Raw genomic sequence first — 16,396 nt, forward strand, 5'->3', positions numbered from 1 at the left:
AAGGGGCGGGATTGGGAGACCGACTGATGTTTTGGTAACCCTAGAAGCAATCTAGCCGCTGCATTTTGGACCATTTGAAGTTTATGCATTGCTTTTTTGTGGGCAGTCAAGAAAAACCCATTGCAATCCATTGCAATCGTCATGTTTAGAAAGGACTAATGCAGCGATCACTGCTTTGCGAAGGTTCAGTGGGTTAAAGGGAAAAAGCTTCCTTAGTGAGTTCAACATAAAGAAACATGAAGAAGTGATGGCATTAGCGTGTCGCACAAAGGACAGCTTTTCATCGAATTGATGAGGAGAGGACCAGCACCTCCAAACCAGCAGCCGATACAAAAGTTCTCTTTTTAGGTCTCGCCTAAGACAGCGTGCATGTACTGTCACTTACAAGAGATATTAATTACTAGAAGAGGCTTGGAGCTCACCCATTGCTTACCATTCGTTTAATTCCTTATTACTCTTATTTTCTCCCTCCTAATTGGCCTGCGTGTGCCAGTTTCAGTTCCTCTTCTTTCGTGTGGAGCATGGACCAAGTACTAAATGCTTCATTCCGATTAGTGTCCTTCCGCTGCTCGCAATTTGATTGAGGTACTATTTTGCTGGTGTTAATGAGCAAAGTGGGTGTTGCCCTACCATCACTGGGGAGGAGACAAAAGGTAGAGAATGAACACTATTGAGCAGCTCTCAAAGAAGTGTTCACTGCTTGGTGCTCCCCGTGAGACAATTTAAAAAAAAATTTGTGAGGTCGGAGCTTGTGCTGGCTGGGCAAGGACTATTTCTCGCCCTGGAGGCACAAGCGAGGAGAGTAACATCAGCCTGGTGGGAGTAGCTACACAAAGTTTTTGTATTGATTGCTGGTCTGGAAGAGGCGGGGCTCTCTTAATTACAAGTACTGGGCAAGGAAGGAAGAATCGTAGCAATGAAGACTACTAGTATGCAATCTAAACATTCTAAACAGTAGAGCTGCAGTCTCTGTGACGGATAGATACAAAGGGATTTACTACTTCTGGCGCATCTCTGCTAATCAGCAGGGTGCGCCAGAAGAGTTGCGATGCATCTGCCCACCCATGCGTCACCACTGATGTGCCGCATTTACAATGCCAAACAACACACACAATGCCGACACCATTCTTAGTTTCAAACAATATACTTAAGGAACAAACAAAATTAATTCTTAGTTTGTCCAGGTACTTTTATTTATACCCTTTGAATTATCAAATTCTTTTTATAGTTTTCTTTATCGTTTTTGTGAATGAAAAGGTACACTAATACATTCAACAAAATCTACACATATATACAACAATATTTACAAACACATATTTACAATCCACATCTTCATTGGCCAAAATACATCCTACGTGTACTAGTTTAAACAAACAAATAGTGAATCTTTGTGAGTTTTATATTCAAATGACATCAATGTCCAAAACAATGTCCAAACAATTCAAAGACAAAGTCAATACAAAGGAGGTAATTTCGCCAAAAGGCGACAAATGCGAACCCAGCGCTTGCTGGTTTACACAATGAATGATGTTACTCCCTCCTTCAAATATGCCGACGCGTTTCGAATCCGGGGAAACAAGTTCCCGTATTCTCTTCAGGGCTTTGTCACTTATGTCTGTAAGATGTACAAAAACAATAAAGTTCTGTTTAATGATTTTGAAACTGCTTCACTCTCTATGATTTTCGAACTATACTTAATGGAGCAAGAATGTACCTGCTTCACTTGGGCAAACCGGAATTCCAGATGTTCATCTGATTACACTCCTTGTATTTATTACATGTAGGTTCATTCTACTCGACTGCGATGTTATTTCTAGAAGAAAGGAATTTCGAATATCTGTTCAAGCTGTTCTCTTATACCTAGCTGGCACTGCATGCTACGGCAATCTCGGAGCATACCTGTATTTCTGATTTGGAGTTATCAGATTCAACAAAGTAGAAGAGGTTATGGAGCCAGTCTTCTCTTCTTTTTGCCGGGTCACAATCTGCCAAAATAAATTTTAATCCTTAAGAAACTAAACCCCTACCATACTTTTTCTAGCTATTATCTCGGAAACTTGCACAGCGCCAAAGACGTACCTTGATAATCTTATGAAGGACCACCCTGATTCTATTCACACGGCGTTTGGCAGCACGCCCGCGCCGCTTCTGTTACTTCCAACTGTCAAAGGAGGAGAGAAAGGAGAACACCTTACTCCTCCTCCTCAATGTTTACTAAAATTTTCAATGTCATAATTTCGTCCTGCTTCCCTACCTGGTCTTAGTTTCCAACACTTCGCCTTGAAGGGACCCACTGCAATCCTGCATTCTGCATTCCCTGGTGTAAAACAGTGTGCCATTAGTACGCGATTCTTAACGCTTGTGTAAGCTAATGAATACTATGCCTTCCGATGTTAAGAGTGGCCGCATTACCTGCTCGCTCACCAACCGGGCTGTTCAAGTTCACTCAACCGCAGTGGCGACCATTTTGGACCGAGTCAATATGTATATTCCTCCCCACTAGGGCATTCTGGGACTTGTAGTTTCTATTTAAATAGCATATGACAGCTTTGAAGCGGACTTTAAAAAGTGTTACATCTAACATTTTATATTAATGTATTATGACCTTAGGGCCTATTACAGTCTGGAAATTTCTGATAGGTTATTAAGACCTGTTTGTGTGCTGTTGAATTTTAAAATTAAATATGCCTCTTATTGGAGCAATACTTTGTCAACATCAGAGGGGCGTTTCATTTGGTTCATGGTAAAAACACTGACCATTTAAATTCATTTTCATCATGTGTTTTTTCTACAAAGTGTTCGACCAGGGGCGCAGTCATTACTTTATTTTTAATGCGAGACCTGTGTTGAGTAATTCTTGTATTGACTTGCTGATTCGTTTTCCCAATATAGATCTTCATGCATGGGCATATTATGACATACACTGCATTTTTAGTTTTGCAGTTTGAAAATCCAACATGTTTCCATTTAACACCTAAATGGCTGAATTCATTCCCCTCAATGGTATTTGAACATTACACACAGTTACCACATCTATGATGGCCTTCTATTGGCTTAAGTCCCCATTGTGTCACCAAGTAATTTTTTGGTTTGGGTAATGAGACATCTGCTCGCACAATTTGCTGGCCTATACTTTGGGGTTTTTTATAGACAAAAATGGGACGTGGAAAGGGGCATTCTAGTTCTTCCAGAAGATTTTTAAGTACCGCCTGTCTTATTCTGTGTGTGTCAGGTACATATGTTGTAACACATACCAGCCTATTTAGCTCGCGCTTCTCTTTAACCTGAAATAGGCATTCGCGTGGAGTAAAACGGGCTCTTTTAAAAGAATGTTTGAGAAGTTTTTTGGGATATCCTCTATGGATCATTTCTCCACAGAAAGAGTGAGCATGCTGTTCATAGTCACTCATTTCTGAACAATTTCTCCTTTTTCGAAGGAGCTGCCCATATGGGAGATTAGCTTTAAGGTTCCCTGGGTGCGCACTCCTATGATGAAGGATCATGTTTTTGTCAGTATTTTCTTATATAAAGATGATTTTAATTGCCCATCCACACATGTGACTTCGACGTCCAAAAATGTCATCCTTGTACAGCTATAGTCAATTGAAAATTTTATATGTTGATGTTTCGCGTTCAGCCAATCGTGGAACGCCATTAACTCTGTCCGGCTCCCCTGCCACAGGAGCCAAACGTCGTCAATGTAGCGTAACCACTGGTTGATATGCTCTTTAAATGGATTGTTATTCTCCACAAATCTTTTCTCATACTCTGCCATGTACAGCACGGCCATTTCTGGAGCATAAGGACAACTCATGGCCGTCCCCTTTATTTGCATAAAAAATTGGTAATTGAAGCAAAAATAGTTCTTCTTTAGAGCCACTTCAGCCAATTTCAAGATAAATGACGTTGGCACCCTATGTGGTCTCTCTCTGTGTTCTAGGTATAGTTCCATCACCTCTAACGCTTCGTCCTGAGGGATCTGCGTATAGAGGGATGTCACATCCATTGTCACCATTATTTGTGTTGACTGGTCGAATGAGATACCTTCTACTTTGGTTAAAAAGTCGGTTGTATCTCTAAGATACGATTTGACTTCTCTAATGAATGGCTTTAGGAAAAAATCCACGTATTTGGAAATGGGCTCAAAACAGGAGTCGCACCCCGATACTATTGGTCGTCCAGGGGGATCACTAAGATTTTTGTGAATCTTTGGCAGAAAGTAGAGGACAGGGGTTCTATGGAATTTTTTAACCAAAAACTCACTTTCTTTAGGACCTAGAAACCCACCATCCTTCCTCATTTGCAAGATATCAGAAATCGTTCCTTGAATCTGTTTAACAGGATCTTCCTGCCATTTCCGGTACCATATTTTGTTGATGACTTGTTTAAGTCCCTCATTTAAGTACATTTCGCGGGGCAAGATTACAACCGCTCTGCCTTTGTCGGCTTGTTTAATCACCACCGTAGCATCTTCCTTTAAGCCTTTTAGGGCTGCTCGTTGTTCCTGACTGATATTTTGTTGTACATATTTTTTCGTCTTTTCTAGCCTATTGATGGATGACAGCAATACCTGTTCAAAGGCGTATACTTGTTTTGGGATATTCTGGCTGGGGACAAATTTAGATCTATTTCTGAGGCCTGTAGCTTCATTATCCAAAGTTGGCAAATGATTTGCAAAAAAGCCTTGAGTCTTATTTTTCGACAGAACTCGATTGTTTCTAATTTAAGTTTAGTAAAGTCAGTCTGTCTGCATGGTACAAATTTTAGCCCTAAGTTTAATAATGGAGTGGTGTGGCTCACTGGTTAGAGGCAGCAGACCCGGAAGCAGGAGTCGGCCCGGGACTAGGGTTCAATTCCCGACGCGGCAGGGTCATGGACCAGGGTCAGCGGACTCGATAATTCTCGCCTCGGTGCCTACTCTAACCAGGGTCCCACTCGGCAACTCTGGGCATTAGCTTGCCTAATCTCCACAACGGCCCCATCAACGCCGGGGATGCCTGGCTTCACCTTGGGGACTCCCAGTAGGGACCATCACACAGTGAAAGCCAGGACGGGTTCCCCAGCGGTATACCGCGCCAGGATAGTAGTAATTGAGCGCGCTACAAAACAGCTTATAACATAACATAACAATAAGATTCCTCATCCTTCGATAATTCTTTTGTAGATAAATTGACAATGGTAGTTGGTACTCCTACGATTTGTAAAAGCGGTTCCGAGTCCTCATCTCCCATGGTGCCTTGTACCTGATTTTTAGTTGTTGTCCTTTATCTAACAAGCATTTACAATGCAATGGTTTCGCCTTTGGAAGAGTTAGAGCTATTGGCGTTGCTCATGACATTTGAGCTCTCACAGCCCACACAGCCCACACAGCCCTCACAGCTCTCACAGCCCACACAGCTCTCACAGCCCACACAGCTCTCACAGCCCACACAGCTCTCACAGCCCACACAGCCCACACAGCTCTCACAGCCCACACAGCTCACAGCTCACACAGCTCTCACAGCCCACACAGCTCTCACATCCCACACAGCTCTCACAGCCCACACAGCTCTCACAGCCCACACAGCTCTCACAGCTCTCACAGCCCACACAGCTCTCTCAGCTCTCACAGCCCACACAGCTTTCACAGCCCACACAGTTCTCACAGCCCACATAGCTCTCACAGCCCACACTATGCTGCTGTCTCTAAGAGAAGCACTTCCCAAATTCAAAACAGATCTCAGTTTCAGAGATTCATTCCCCAAATGCAACTACAGACATGTGCTTTCCCAAGGAAATATACTGCAAAAATAAAACAAGCATTTACTAGTGGGGCCGGAGACACGGACATTGGGAGGGGGGGGCGGGAACGGGCACACGGACAGGGGGAGGAGGGGCGGGAACGGGCACACGGACAGCGGTAGGGGGGGCGGGAACGGGCACAGGCACAATCAAAAGGCAGAAGGCAAGAAAAAACAAAACAAAGTTGTATCTGGAATTTTGGTGCAGCCATTCTTCATGAAATCTGATAAAGCCCAGATCAAAAGTGAAACAACATAAAAGTGAATAGGTCACTTAGCTAAAATAGGTAAACAACAGAACTGCAGGGCCACAAGTAGAAATGTGGAGGCAACTGAATGGACAGTTGCGAGACATTCTTAGGAACAAGACACTTATGAGTAATGACGGGTTGTAAGTTTCAGACTGTCTGTGAGACATTACAGCTGAATTTGTAAACTACGCCTTGTTGGCAAAGCTGCGTGTCTAGCCTGGGGCTCCTGTCACTCTGGGGACAGAGGGCACCTGTGCCATGCGGGCCGCACGGGCAGGAGGAGGGGCCGGGCTCACCTGGAGGGCGCCGCCGCCTCCTGGGGAAGAAGCCATGTTGGTTTACTCCCGGCAGAGCTCGGATGTCCCGGGGTGCTGGGGCTCCCTCCTGGCAGTGCGGGTGAGCGCTTCTGGTTGCCCGACGGTCCCTCGCTGGCTACAATGCCCGGTCCCCGCAGCTCCTGGGGCAGTGCTCGCACCCGCCTCCTCCGCGACCTGTGATCGCGGATCGCGTTGCTGGGGGCGAGGGCGGTCAGGTGAAGGAAGCCGGGCAGAGCCAGAGCCCTGCAGCAGCTGGAGGTGGATTCCTGCACCAGGCACAGGGAGCGCCCCTCTGCGCGAGGAATGCACCGTGAGAGTGGTGCCCGTAGGGGGCATGCTGCTGTCCGAGGACAGGGTGTTCCCTCGGCCACCCTCATTTCTGTGCAGCACAAACAAGCGAAAGCCGCCTTGGAAAAAATGTCAATTAGGAAAGTATCGCACGTGGCCCCGGGGCACAATTTTCTCCTGCTATTGTTCCATTATATTCTGTAACAAGCACTTACACAAGAAAGGAGCGCACAACCTTCTTCCGGCGGAGGACGGGGGAAATGACAAAATAAAAGGCTGCAAATAAAAATAAAAAAACGCCCACCGCCGCAATAACGTTTTAAAAGGGGCGGAGAGGGAAAAAATGTACGGAACGCCCACGAATCGCCTCGGACAATGACGGAAGCCTCTCTCTTCCAATGGCTAGCCTCCATTTATGGAGCTAGCCAATGGAAGTGAGAGGCGGGACAAAGGCACATACTGTTCTCAAAAGATTTCACCTGCGCGAACGCTGCTGCGCAGCGGATCGCCAGGCGAAACCTAAAAAAGAAACCTGTTTTTTAGAGTTGTTGCTTCTTGTGTCTGATCCAGATGAATCAGAAGATGTTTCTGAAAAAGTTGTAAACCTGCTTCTTGATCGCCCTTGATAGTTGTACAATGCCCCACGTGAATCTGCCTGAGTGTAATAATCCTCCTTCAAAAAGGGGTACGCCTTTTCAAGATTGAAGGATTTTGAATCTCTCTCGTATTTCGCACTTTTGTCGTTAATAGTGTTGTCCTTAAAGGACTGAATCTCCTTTTCTATTTTGCCCAAGAGTGCCTTCGCGTCAGTCACAGCCTGATTGTTTTTAATAGCTTGAGTCAAGTCTTCTATTTCCTGTGATTCTTTAAGACAAAGTCTCTGTGCTGTTTCAATAGTATGAACCATCAAATCGCGGCTGCACTTAGTGTTAATGCAGCTGAAGCCTTTTTTGTATTCTGCGTCCTCAATAAATATCACCGGGACATTTTTAACCTGGAGACCCCAGGGGATGGTGCCTCCCCTAAGGTGTTTCAGGAGAAAATGTTCTTGGAGTTCTGTCCTAATGTGTTTCTTGTGCAACCTGATTAGTTTGTCTGATTCATTCTGCTGCTTCGCAGAAGTACTGAGTGTAATATTAGAGAAAGGGGAAGAAGCAATTAAGTCCTGAATATGACTCTCTGTGAACGACAGTCTATCCTTTTCAGACATAATCTAGGAAGGACTTTGTCTTTGAATTGTTTGGACATTGTTTTGGACATTGATTTGTCATTTGAATATATAACTCACAAAGATTCACTATTTGTTTGTTTAAACTAGTACACGTAGGATGTATTTTGTCTAATGAAGATGTGGATTATAAATATGTGTTTGTAAATATTGTTGTCTATATGTGTAGATTTTGTTGAATGTATTAGTGTTCCTTTTCATACACAAAAACGATAAAGAAAACTATAAAAAGAATTTGATAATTCAAAGGGTATAAATAAAAGTACCCGGACAAACTAAGAATTAATTTTGTTTGTTCCTTAAGTATATTGTTTGAAAGTAAGAATGGTGTAGGCATTGTGTGTGTTGTTTGAAATATATATGGTCCAGCCTACTCCATGTCCCAGGACCTAACTCCTTAGCTTTGCAAGGCATTTACAATGCGGCACACCGTAGTACACGGATGGGCAGAGATGCGTCGCATCCCCCGTCAGAAAGGCGGCGCATTGCCGGAGTTGCGTTGCAAGCACGACGCCGCTCCAGCAAGGCTCGGGGGTGCCCTAACCCTAACATGCTGCGTCAATCCTTATGCCTGCTTTAAGCAGGAGCAGGGTTTTGACGCAGCATGGCCTTAAAAGTGACTCAGTGAAATCTTGTGGATTTCACTCAACTACTTTTAGGAGGTTTTCCTGCGCCGGAACCCCCCCCCCTACGCCAGAATGCCTACATGTGGCGCAGGGATTTACAACATGATGCATCTCCCAAATGCGTCATGTTGTAAATACCCCGCAGCATGGCGCTGGCTTTGCGCCGCCGCTGCATCACAAAAGTGACGCAACGGCAGCGTAAAAGAGGCGCAAGGGGCTTGTAAATCTGCCCGAAAGTACGAGAAAAGGTAATATTTCATGATATCTGAGGACCGGGCAATGGGGCTAAGCCTTGATTTGGCATAGTCTGGGAAGTCTCCATGCTAACCCTTGTGTTATGCTTGTTCTTGGCAGGCTATGGATCTAACAGTGGTGTTTATGAGCAGACGGGCACCCTCGGCGGCATCGTCACGGTGACTGCTGGATATGACCCAAGGTTGCACATGAACTACATCAGCTCCTGGTGCCGACAGATGACAGAGAAGCTCTGCGACGACGTGGTGGACAGCAGAGGGGCCACGAGCTGGCGATATCAGGGAAGAGCTAGCATGGTGTCCAACAACCGCATGAGGGCGTCAGCCACAGTCAGAATCAGGGACCTCCGGGAGTGGGACACCGGCCTGTACTGCTGGCGGATATGGAACGGGAACGCACATGAGGTGCTGAATAGGATCCTGCTGGTGGTGGTGATTGGTAATGTTCTTCGGTGAAGATTTTCACTTTTTTGGCAATTATTTATAGTGCCATCCGGGCATAAAGGCATCAGAGCGCTTTCAAACAGAACCACGCTTTGTAACACATGCCCCCCATTTTAAGTGACTTGCCCTGGATCAGGTGATGGCGAAAGGAGACTGGGATCCGAACCTGCTTCCTCGTATTCCAAAGTCGATAGCTCTAGTCACTAGGTCACTTCTCCTGACTTGAGTTCACTTGCACACAGTAATTATCTGGGATGTACTAACAATGTCAGAAGCTAAAGTACTGTGAATAGCAATCAGTAGAGTCAAGGGGATATACCGGTAGAGTGGGCTAGAAATATAACTTTTCACAACGTGAGAGCGACACAGGGGTGTGAGACAAGCTAAGGGTGGAAAAGTGGCATAGAAGGAGAGAGAGACCCAGTGGTGTACCTAGACCTATGGCCGCCCATTGCGGCACCTGCTTTTGCCACCCCATGGCAGTGGGGGCAGGGTACTGGCGATGTCATAGGTGACTGCCATGCAATGGCAGCATTTAAGAGATGAGGGTGCCCCCCACCCACCTTGATCCGACAATGGACAGATCGGAGAGGATTTACCAACCCGTGTTGACAGACAGGCCCAGAAGGAGAGACCGGCGCAGGAGGAGAGGCAAGCCCCATGGCCAGTGAGGGAGGGGGTGGGAGGTAAGGGGACCAGCCTGTGAGGAGTCAGACCAAGGAGGAGAAGCAGGTCCAGGACTAGAGACAGGCCTTGGAGTTGGGATAAGCTCAATGACAGACAGGTCCAGAAGGAGAGACAAGCCCTTGGATGAAACAGGCTAATGGTCAGAGTTAGGCCTAGGAAGAAAGCAAGGCTTGTGGTAGGAGCAAGCCTAGAGGGAGAGACTGTTCCAGGGAGAAAGTCAAGCCAGGGGGAGAGACAGATCCTGTGGAAAGACAGGCCTGCACGGAGAGATGTGTGCAGGGGCACAGAAAGGGTTCAGGAGGACAGGCCTGTAAGTAGAGATAAGCACAGGTGTTGAGGCATGCCCAGGAGAGAGACAGGCCTAGGAACAGAGACAAGTCCAGAGGATAGGGCGAGGTGACAAATAAGCCCAGGGGGAGAGACTGGACCTGTTGAAAGGCAGACCCAAAATGTCAGGCAGGTCCATGTGGAGAGATATACCCAGGGGAGAGAATAAACAGGGAAAGGGCAATCCCAGTGCCAAGAGGAGAGGAGAGACAGGTACTGGGGATTAGACACTCCTGGGGTGAGACAGGCCCATGGCATCAGGCTGGCCTAAGGGAGAGTGACATGCCCAAGAGGCTAGTCAGGCTCTGAAGTAGGAGGAGAGACGGGTCCAGCAATAAAGACAACCGTGAGATAAGAGACAAGCCCAGAAGGAGAGATACACCCAGAAGGAGAACCAGGCCCAGGAGAGAGATAGACCCTGAGACAGGCCGATTAAGTGACAGTGTTCTAACAAAATATTGAGTATTTTGCATTGTCCTCCAAAGATATCAAATGCAGAATATCAACTTAAATTATATCATCGAGGTCATTAATTAAGGATCAAGTGCTATGTGACGACACATTGACATTTCTACCCAATCATGACCAGTCAACACTTATTCCACATAAATTTGCTATCATGTTGCTTATAAATATTCTTAAAATGCATTATGTGTCGTCACATAGCACTTTAATGAGTATTCAAACCTCAATGAACAGGGTATTCTGAGTGCTATATGTTAGCATAATAATGTGGACCATGTTTGACGAGTCAATAATTGATTGAATATGTAGGCCCATTGAGGTGTGATTGAGCAAAGTTATTCTGTTAATATGTCTTCACACAGCATTTCATTGAACCATAATGAAAGATATGTACCTCTGTGACCAAAAACAGTATAAGATGGCTGCCAAAAATGAATAATTATGAATATGATTATAGAAAACTATTAGATCCATTGGAAATAGGCCACGTTAAACACAAGATGAATCAATGTATAATTGAGCACTTTATGATTTCATAATGGATTTAAATTTGACTTAGAAAATGCAAATATGCACAAATGCTATGAATGTTGATAGTGTTAAGATGGCCACCAAAGAAATTGTGAATCATGAACAACATACCCAAGTAGTCCGTCATTGATTTTTTGAAATGACTATGCAATGAATTTGTGGTTCTATGTTTTTAAACAAAGCAAACACAAGGAGATGATGGACAGAGCATTGAAACTTTTCAGACACTCACCCCCAGTCACAAATCTGGGTTGAATCCATCATCATTCTTTAGCTCACTTTGCCACCCCAGTTCAGACACAGCTATGTGCAAATCAGTCTTGGCCCTGTGCCTCATGCAAGCAGTCCAGTCCGAACTGCCAAGCTATGTCTTCCCTGGACCAGAAACAAGCATCCTCGGACCAGTTTCAGGGTAACACCCCTCTTCAGCCAGGCTAGCTTGAATCCAGTGGAAAAGTGAGCAAGGGACCCACGTCCGGGCATACCGTGCCAACTTAGGGCAAACAAAGGAAACACACAGAGATGATGGCCAGGGCGCTGAAACTTTTCAGACACTCACCCCAGTCACAGATCTGGGTTGCATCCATCATCATTCTTTAGCTCACTTCGCCACCCCAGTTGATGATGGATTCAACCCAGATCTGTGACTGGGTTTGAGTGTCTGAAAAGTTTCAGCGCTCCATCCATCATCTCCTTTAGATTGATATGTTTTTAAACAACATGCTTCTCACTGAGCATGGCACATTGAAAAAGGCGCACAGCCGAAATATATATATATTTATATATATGTATATGTATATGTATATATATATATATATATATATATATTTATTTATTTTTTTGACTGAAAAAAACATAGGTTTCAGGCCTGTCATAGTTAGGATTTAGCATTTAAAAAACCTTAGAAATTCACTGAAAAAACCATAGGTTTTAGAGGTGTTATTGTTACCTGGACATTTCACTCGTACAAAACCATTGCAATTCCTCCGTTATAGTTAGTTGTACTAACTGTAACTCGTGCGCCCGCAATCCACTGCTGATGATGTCACATACTACATCATTCATGACATGGTCAGTGACATCACTGATGCCATCACTGATGACATCTCAAATGAAATCACTGCGCCTTGAGACCCTACCGGGTGAGTAGCGCGCTATACAAATGTCCATGATTGATTGATTGATTGATGACATCACTGATGATATCATCCAGTGAATGTGGTTTGGTTTGATATTTAAATAAGTATTATATATATACCAATCTGCATTGAAGACTGAGTGGATGTATAAGTGTCTCGATGGAGGATTTAGTAGCACTGTGATTGACTGTCTAAGTGACTAATTTCAAGTGTCTCACTAAATATATGGGATAGTGATTTAACTGTGTGAATATCTGTATCACTCTGTCTCTTGTTGTATAAACTAGTGTATAAGTTGGTTATTAGCTATGTGAAACTGTATCTTAGTTTTTTAATAGTTAAGTGAGTATTTTTATAGGAGAGTGAATGTGTGTGTAGTTGGATGGGAGGTGTGTGACAGTCCAAAGATGTGTAAAGAGTTGATTTAGTAGATATAGGAGGTTTAGACTGCATGTCAAAACAGTTGATTGGGTGAGTGAATCTCTTTATGGGTGTGTTGTTGAGTAAATATATTTCTCAATGATATATGTTCAACAAAGTAGAAATATAAAACGCAGTGTATGTGACAGTTGTTGTATATAAATAAGTATACATAAGACCAGTGCTTGTATGAGTGACTGTATAGATAAATGTTCACTTGTAATAGTGATTTTGTAAGTCACTAAGTATGAATAAATAAAGTGGTGTTTGTATAAGTGTGTAGCTGACTAAATGTAAGTATGATCAATTGTTTCTATAAGTGAGTAGGATGACTGTATACGTCAATAAAATGTGTGCTGGTGGGTAATGTTGATATAGGTGTATAAGTATATTTAATAATTTTCTATGGATCTTTGGCAACATGTATGACTGAATTTATAGGTAAGTGTTTACATGTGATTGTAGAGCTAGGAATCATTGAGTGGGTTTTCAGAAACTTTTATTTGTGTATCAATGGTTTAAGCATGGCACTCTAAATTTTATAGTGAGTGATGTAATGTAATGTAATGTAATGTAATATAAAGTTGTTTTTGTATAGCCCACTATCTTGGCGCTGAAAGAGAATACCAGATTGATGAAAAAAGCTGGTCAACTGCTCTTGTCAGGTGGAGCCACACATTCAAATAAGAGTTTTACACTGTGTGTCTAGAAGACTTTAGATTCAAGTCTTAAGCAGTTTCATAAAGACTGATTCAGAGGCGGTTTGGCGGAGAAGGGGGGGAGTTGATTCCAAGCCTTGGATCCTATAACTGCCAAAGATTTCCCTCCCTTTGTGATCAGTCTAAAGGTGGGAATGATTAGCAGGTTTGCATTGTAGGATCTCAGGTCACGGGCTGGACAGTATCGCCTAAAACTCTTTTGAAGATATTTGGGCCCTCGTGCGTGAAAGGCCCTCACGGTGATAACTAGGACCTTAAACAGCACACGCTTGTGGATAGGTAACCAGTGTAGGGCGTCCAATGCCGCTGAAGCAGATGATTTCCTGGGCCATCTCAGTACCAGTCGGGCAGCTGCATGCTGGACCATCTGCAGCTTATGCATACATGTTCCTGCATACAAACTGTTGCAGTAGTCCAGTGAGTGATGAAAGGTTATACAAGTGTATGATTAGGTGTATCTGATTGTCACGTGGATGATGTCATCAGTGATATCCTCAGTGATGACACTGACCATGTCATGAATAATGTAATATGTGACATCATCAGCAGTGGATTGCGGGCGAGCGAGTTATATAACGGAGGAATTTCAATGGTTTTGTACGAGTGAAATGGCCAGCTAACTATAACACCTCTTAAACCTATGGTTTTTTTCAGTGAATTAACAGGCCTGAAACCTATGTTTTTTTCAGTTAATTTCAAAGGTTTTTTAAATGCTAATTTCTAACTATAATATGTCTGAAATCAATTTTTTTTAGTGAATTTCAAAGGTTTTTTCAATGACAATTTTAAATGTATTAATTGTTATATTTATTTTTTTGATACATTTTTTAAATTATTTATTTTTAGATATTTTTTTACATATTTGTACCATAAATTGGAAAAAAATTGTTTTTAAAAATATTGAAATTCCATATTTTTTTATTTTATATTTATTTAAATATATTTATAAGATTTTCTTTATTGTTTTTTTTTGTCCACAATTTTTTGGAGTCGCACACCCAAATCGCATCTTCGTCGATTACTGCGTAGAACCTAGCTGCCATTTCAGGATTGTTGTGTAGGATCCGCGTATGGTGTGCGTTTGGTGCGTATTTCTCTGCGCGATTGCTATGCGACTGGTACGCGACTCTTGGCCCATGCGCGACATGTATGTATTATGCTATGCGACGCTCGCGCGTTTCCGCTTGACGTCATATAAGTATTCGACACGGTGTGTGCGCAACTCCCGCAAAAAAATTTAATGTGTCTGATAGACACCGCCACCATATTATTCCTTTTCCGCCCCGGCCGCAAGGCGACCGGGGCGGAGAAGCGGCGGACGGTCTTTCAGTCCGCCGAGGTCCCCCCGCCAAACTAATATGGCGGGGGGGGGAAACGAGTGAGGATGTCGGGCGGATTGCCCCGCCAGGATGGCGGTGGCTACCGCCAACCTGGCCGGGGCAATCCGCCCGACATCCTAATGGGCCCCTAAGTTTGAGACCATGCTTACCTCATCAATAATCAGAAGTTTTATTTTTTAAGCACTCTTGAAACTTCATAACCTGCATCTCCAGATAACTTATGATATTCCAATTTGTTTTCATGCTCCACAGGTAGCATAAGTAAACGATGCAATGTAATTCCTTTAATGTTATGTCCTGCCAACCCAGTTGGAGCAGTTACAATACAAGACAAATGTGAGTCTGTTTTTTAATGTAAATAACTGGTCATTACTTTAATTAGGAAACGTTTTCCTGTTCCAGCTTGACCACTGACATACATTCGGATAGGTTGAATATGTGCATGTGCATTCTTCTTTTCATGAAGTAATCCATGCTCAATCTTTCTCTCACTTGCTTATATATTTCTTTCTGTTGAACATTTAGTTGTTCTTCCAAGTTTGCTAAGTCCATAATATCTTCATGAGCTTGATGCATTGCTTTTTCCACCTCATTCATGGCAGTTGCTGCTTAATTTTCAACAATTGGTTATCCAGGTGGATCTTGACTCAGCGGAGCAGAAGTTTGACTGTCTTGAGAACTGTCTCTAGCAATCTCAGCTGCAATAGTAGCATCTTGATCAATTTCATTGTTCAACATTTTCATATAATTTGCAAAAACAGTACATTCTATAGTATATTTACAAGCATTGAAGGAATCCTCATAGCTCTGAAAATCTCCAAGTAATTCCAATTCTGAACACCACGGTTTGAACTGTTGCAAAAGGCTAAATAGTAAAATTCTCTTTTATCAGCAGTTTCGCAACTCAATTTTCTGTGATTCATTAAATTTCCTTTTCTTTGTTTCACGAAACATTCTTTGGAACCAATAACTGCATATTTTCCTTCATTGATGTTTTCTGTAGTATTCGTTTAAAAGTGTAGTTTTGCAGCACTTCATAGAGACACATGTTCTCAAGAGGATGACTTCTGTTTGGGTAATATGTGTCCAACATATTCGTTTTCAGAATATCTGTACTTCCTGGATCTTTTTCTGCTAAATATTCGATTTCTTGAACAGATTTAAGTACCCGATTTCAATTTGCAGTAAGACCTAGACTCATCCAAGTAATTCTTCTAGATTTTGAGTATAGACTTGCATATGATAACCGTTCTGAGCATTCATACACTCCGATTTCACGATGGAATAACATCTTCAAACTGAAACTGTATAATTTCTTACTTAGGCTTTTCTCGTGAGAAATCGCTTCCCACATTTCTTTTGATTCCGTCTTTTCTGATTTTGTAATGTAGGACGTTACATATCGAGCAACAGCAATTGAATTGTCCGCAACATACTGAATATCCATGTTAGCATTCCACATTGACAGAATAACCTGATTGTATTCAATATTCTTCGCTTCTTCTCAAATTGTAGGTATTTTTTGGAGACTTTCTTGTGATGGTATGTCGCATAGCAAAACTGTTTACTCTTCCTTTGGA

General features: G+C 43.1%; 1 protein-coding gene across 1 annotated transcript in view; it reads left to right on the forward strand.

Annotated features, from left to right (window-relative positions):
- Positions 1-16,396, forward strand: part of LOC144755623 (polymeric immunoglobulin receptor-like) — a 238,352-nt gene that overhangs the window by 13,244 nt on the left and 208,712 nt on the right. The window contains exon 2 of the mRNA XM_078644745.1: positions 8,845-9,183. Coding sequence (XP_078500871.1) covers positions 8,845-9,183 — 339 coding nt within the window. The remainder of the gene's footprint in view (positions 1-8,844; positions 9,184-16,396) is intronic.

The sequence above is a fragment of the Lissotriton helveticus genome, chromosome 5_1, assembly GCF_964261635.1.
Source record: "Lissotriton helveticus chromosome 5_1, aLisHel1.1, whole genome shotgun sequence".
NCBI classification, from domain to species: Eukaryota; Metazoa; Chordata; class Amphibia; order Caudata; family Salamandridae; genus Lissotriton; species Lissotriton helveticus.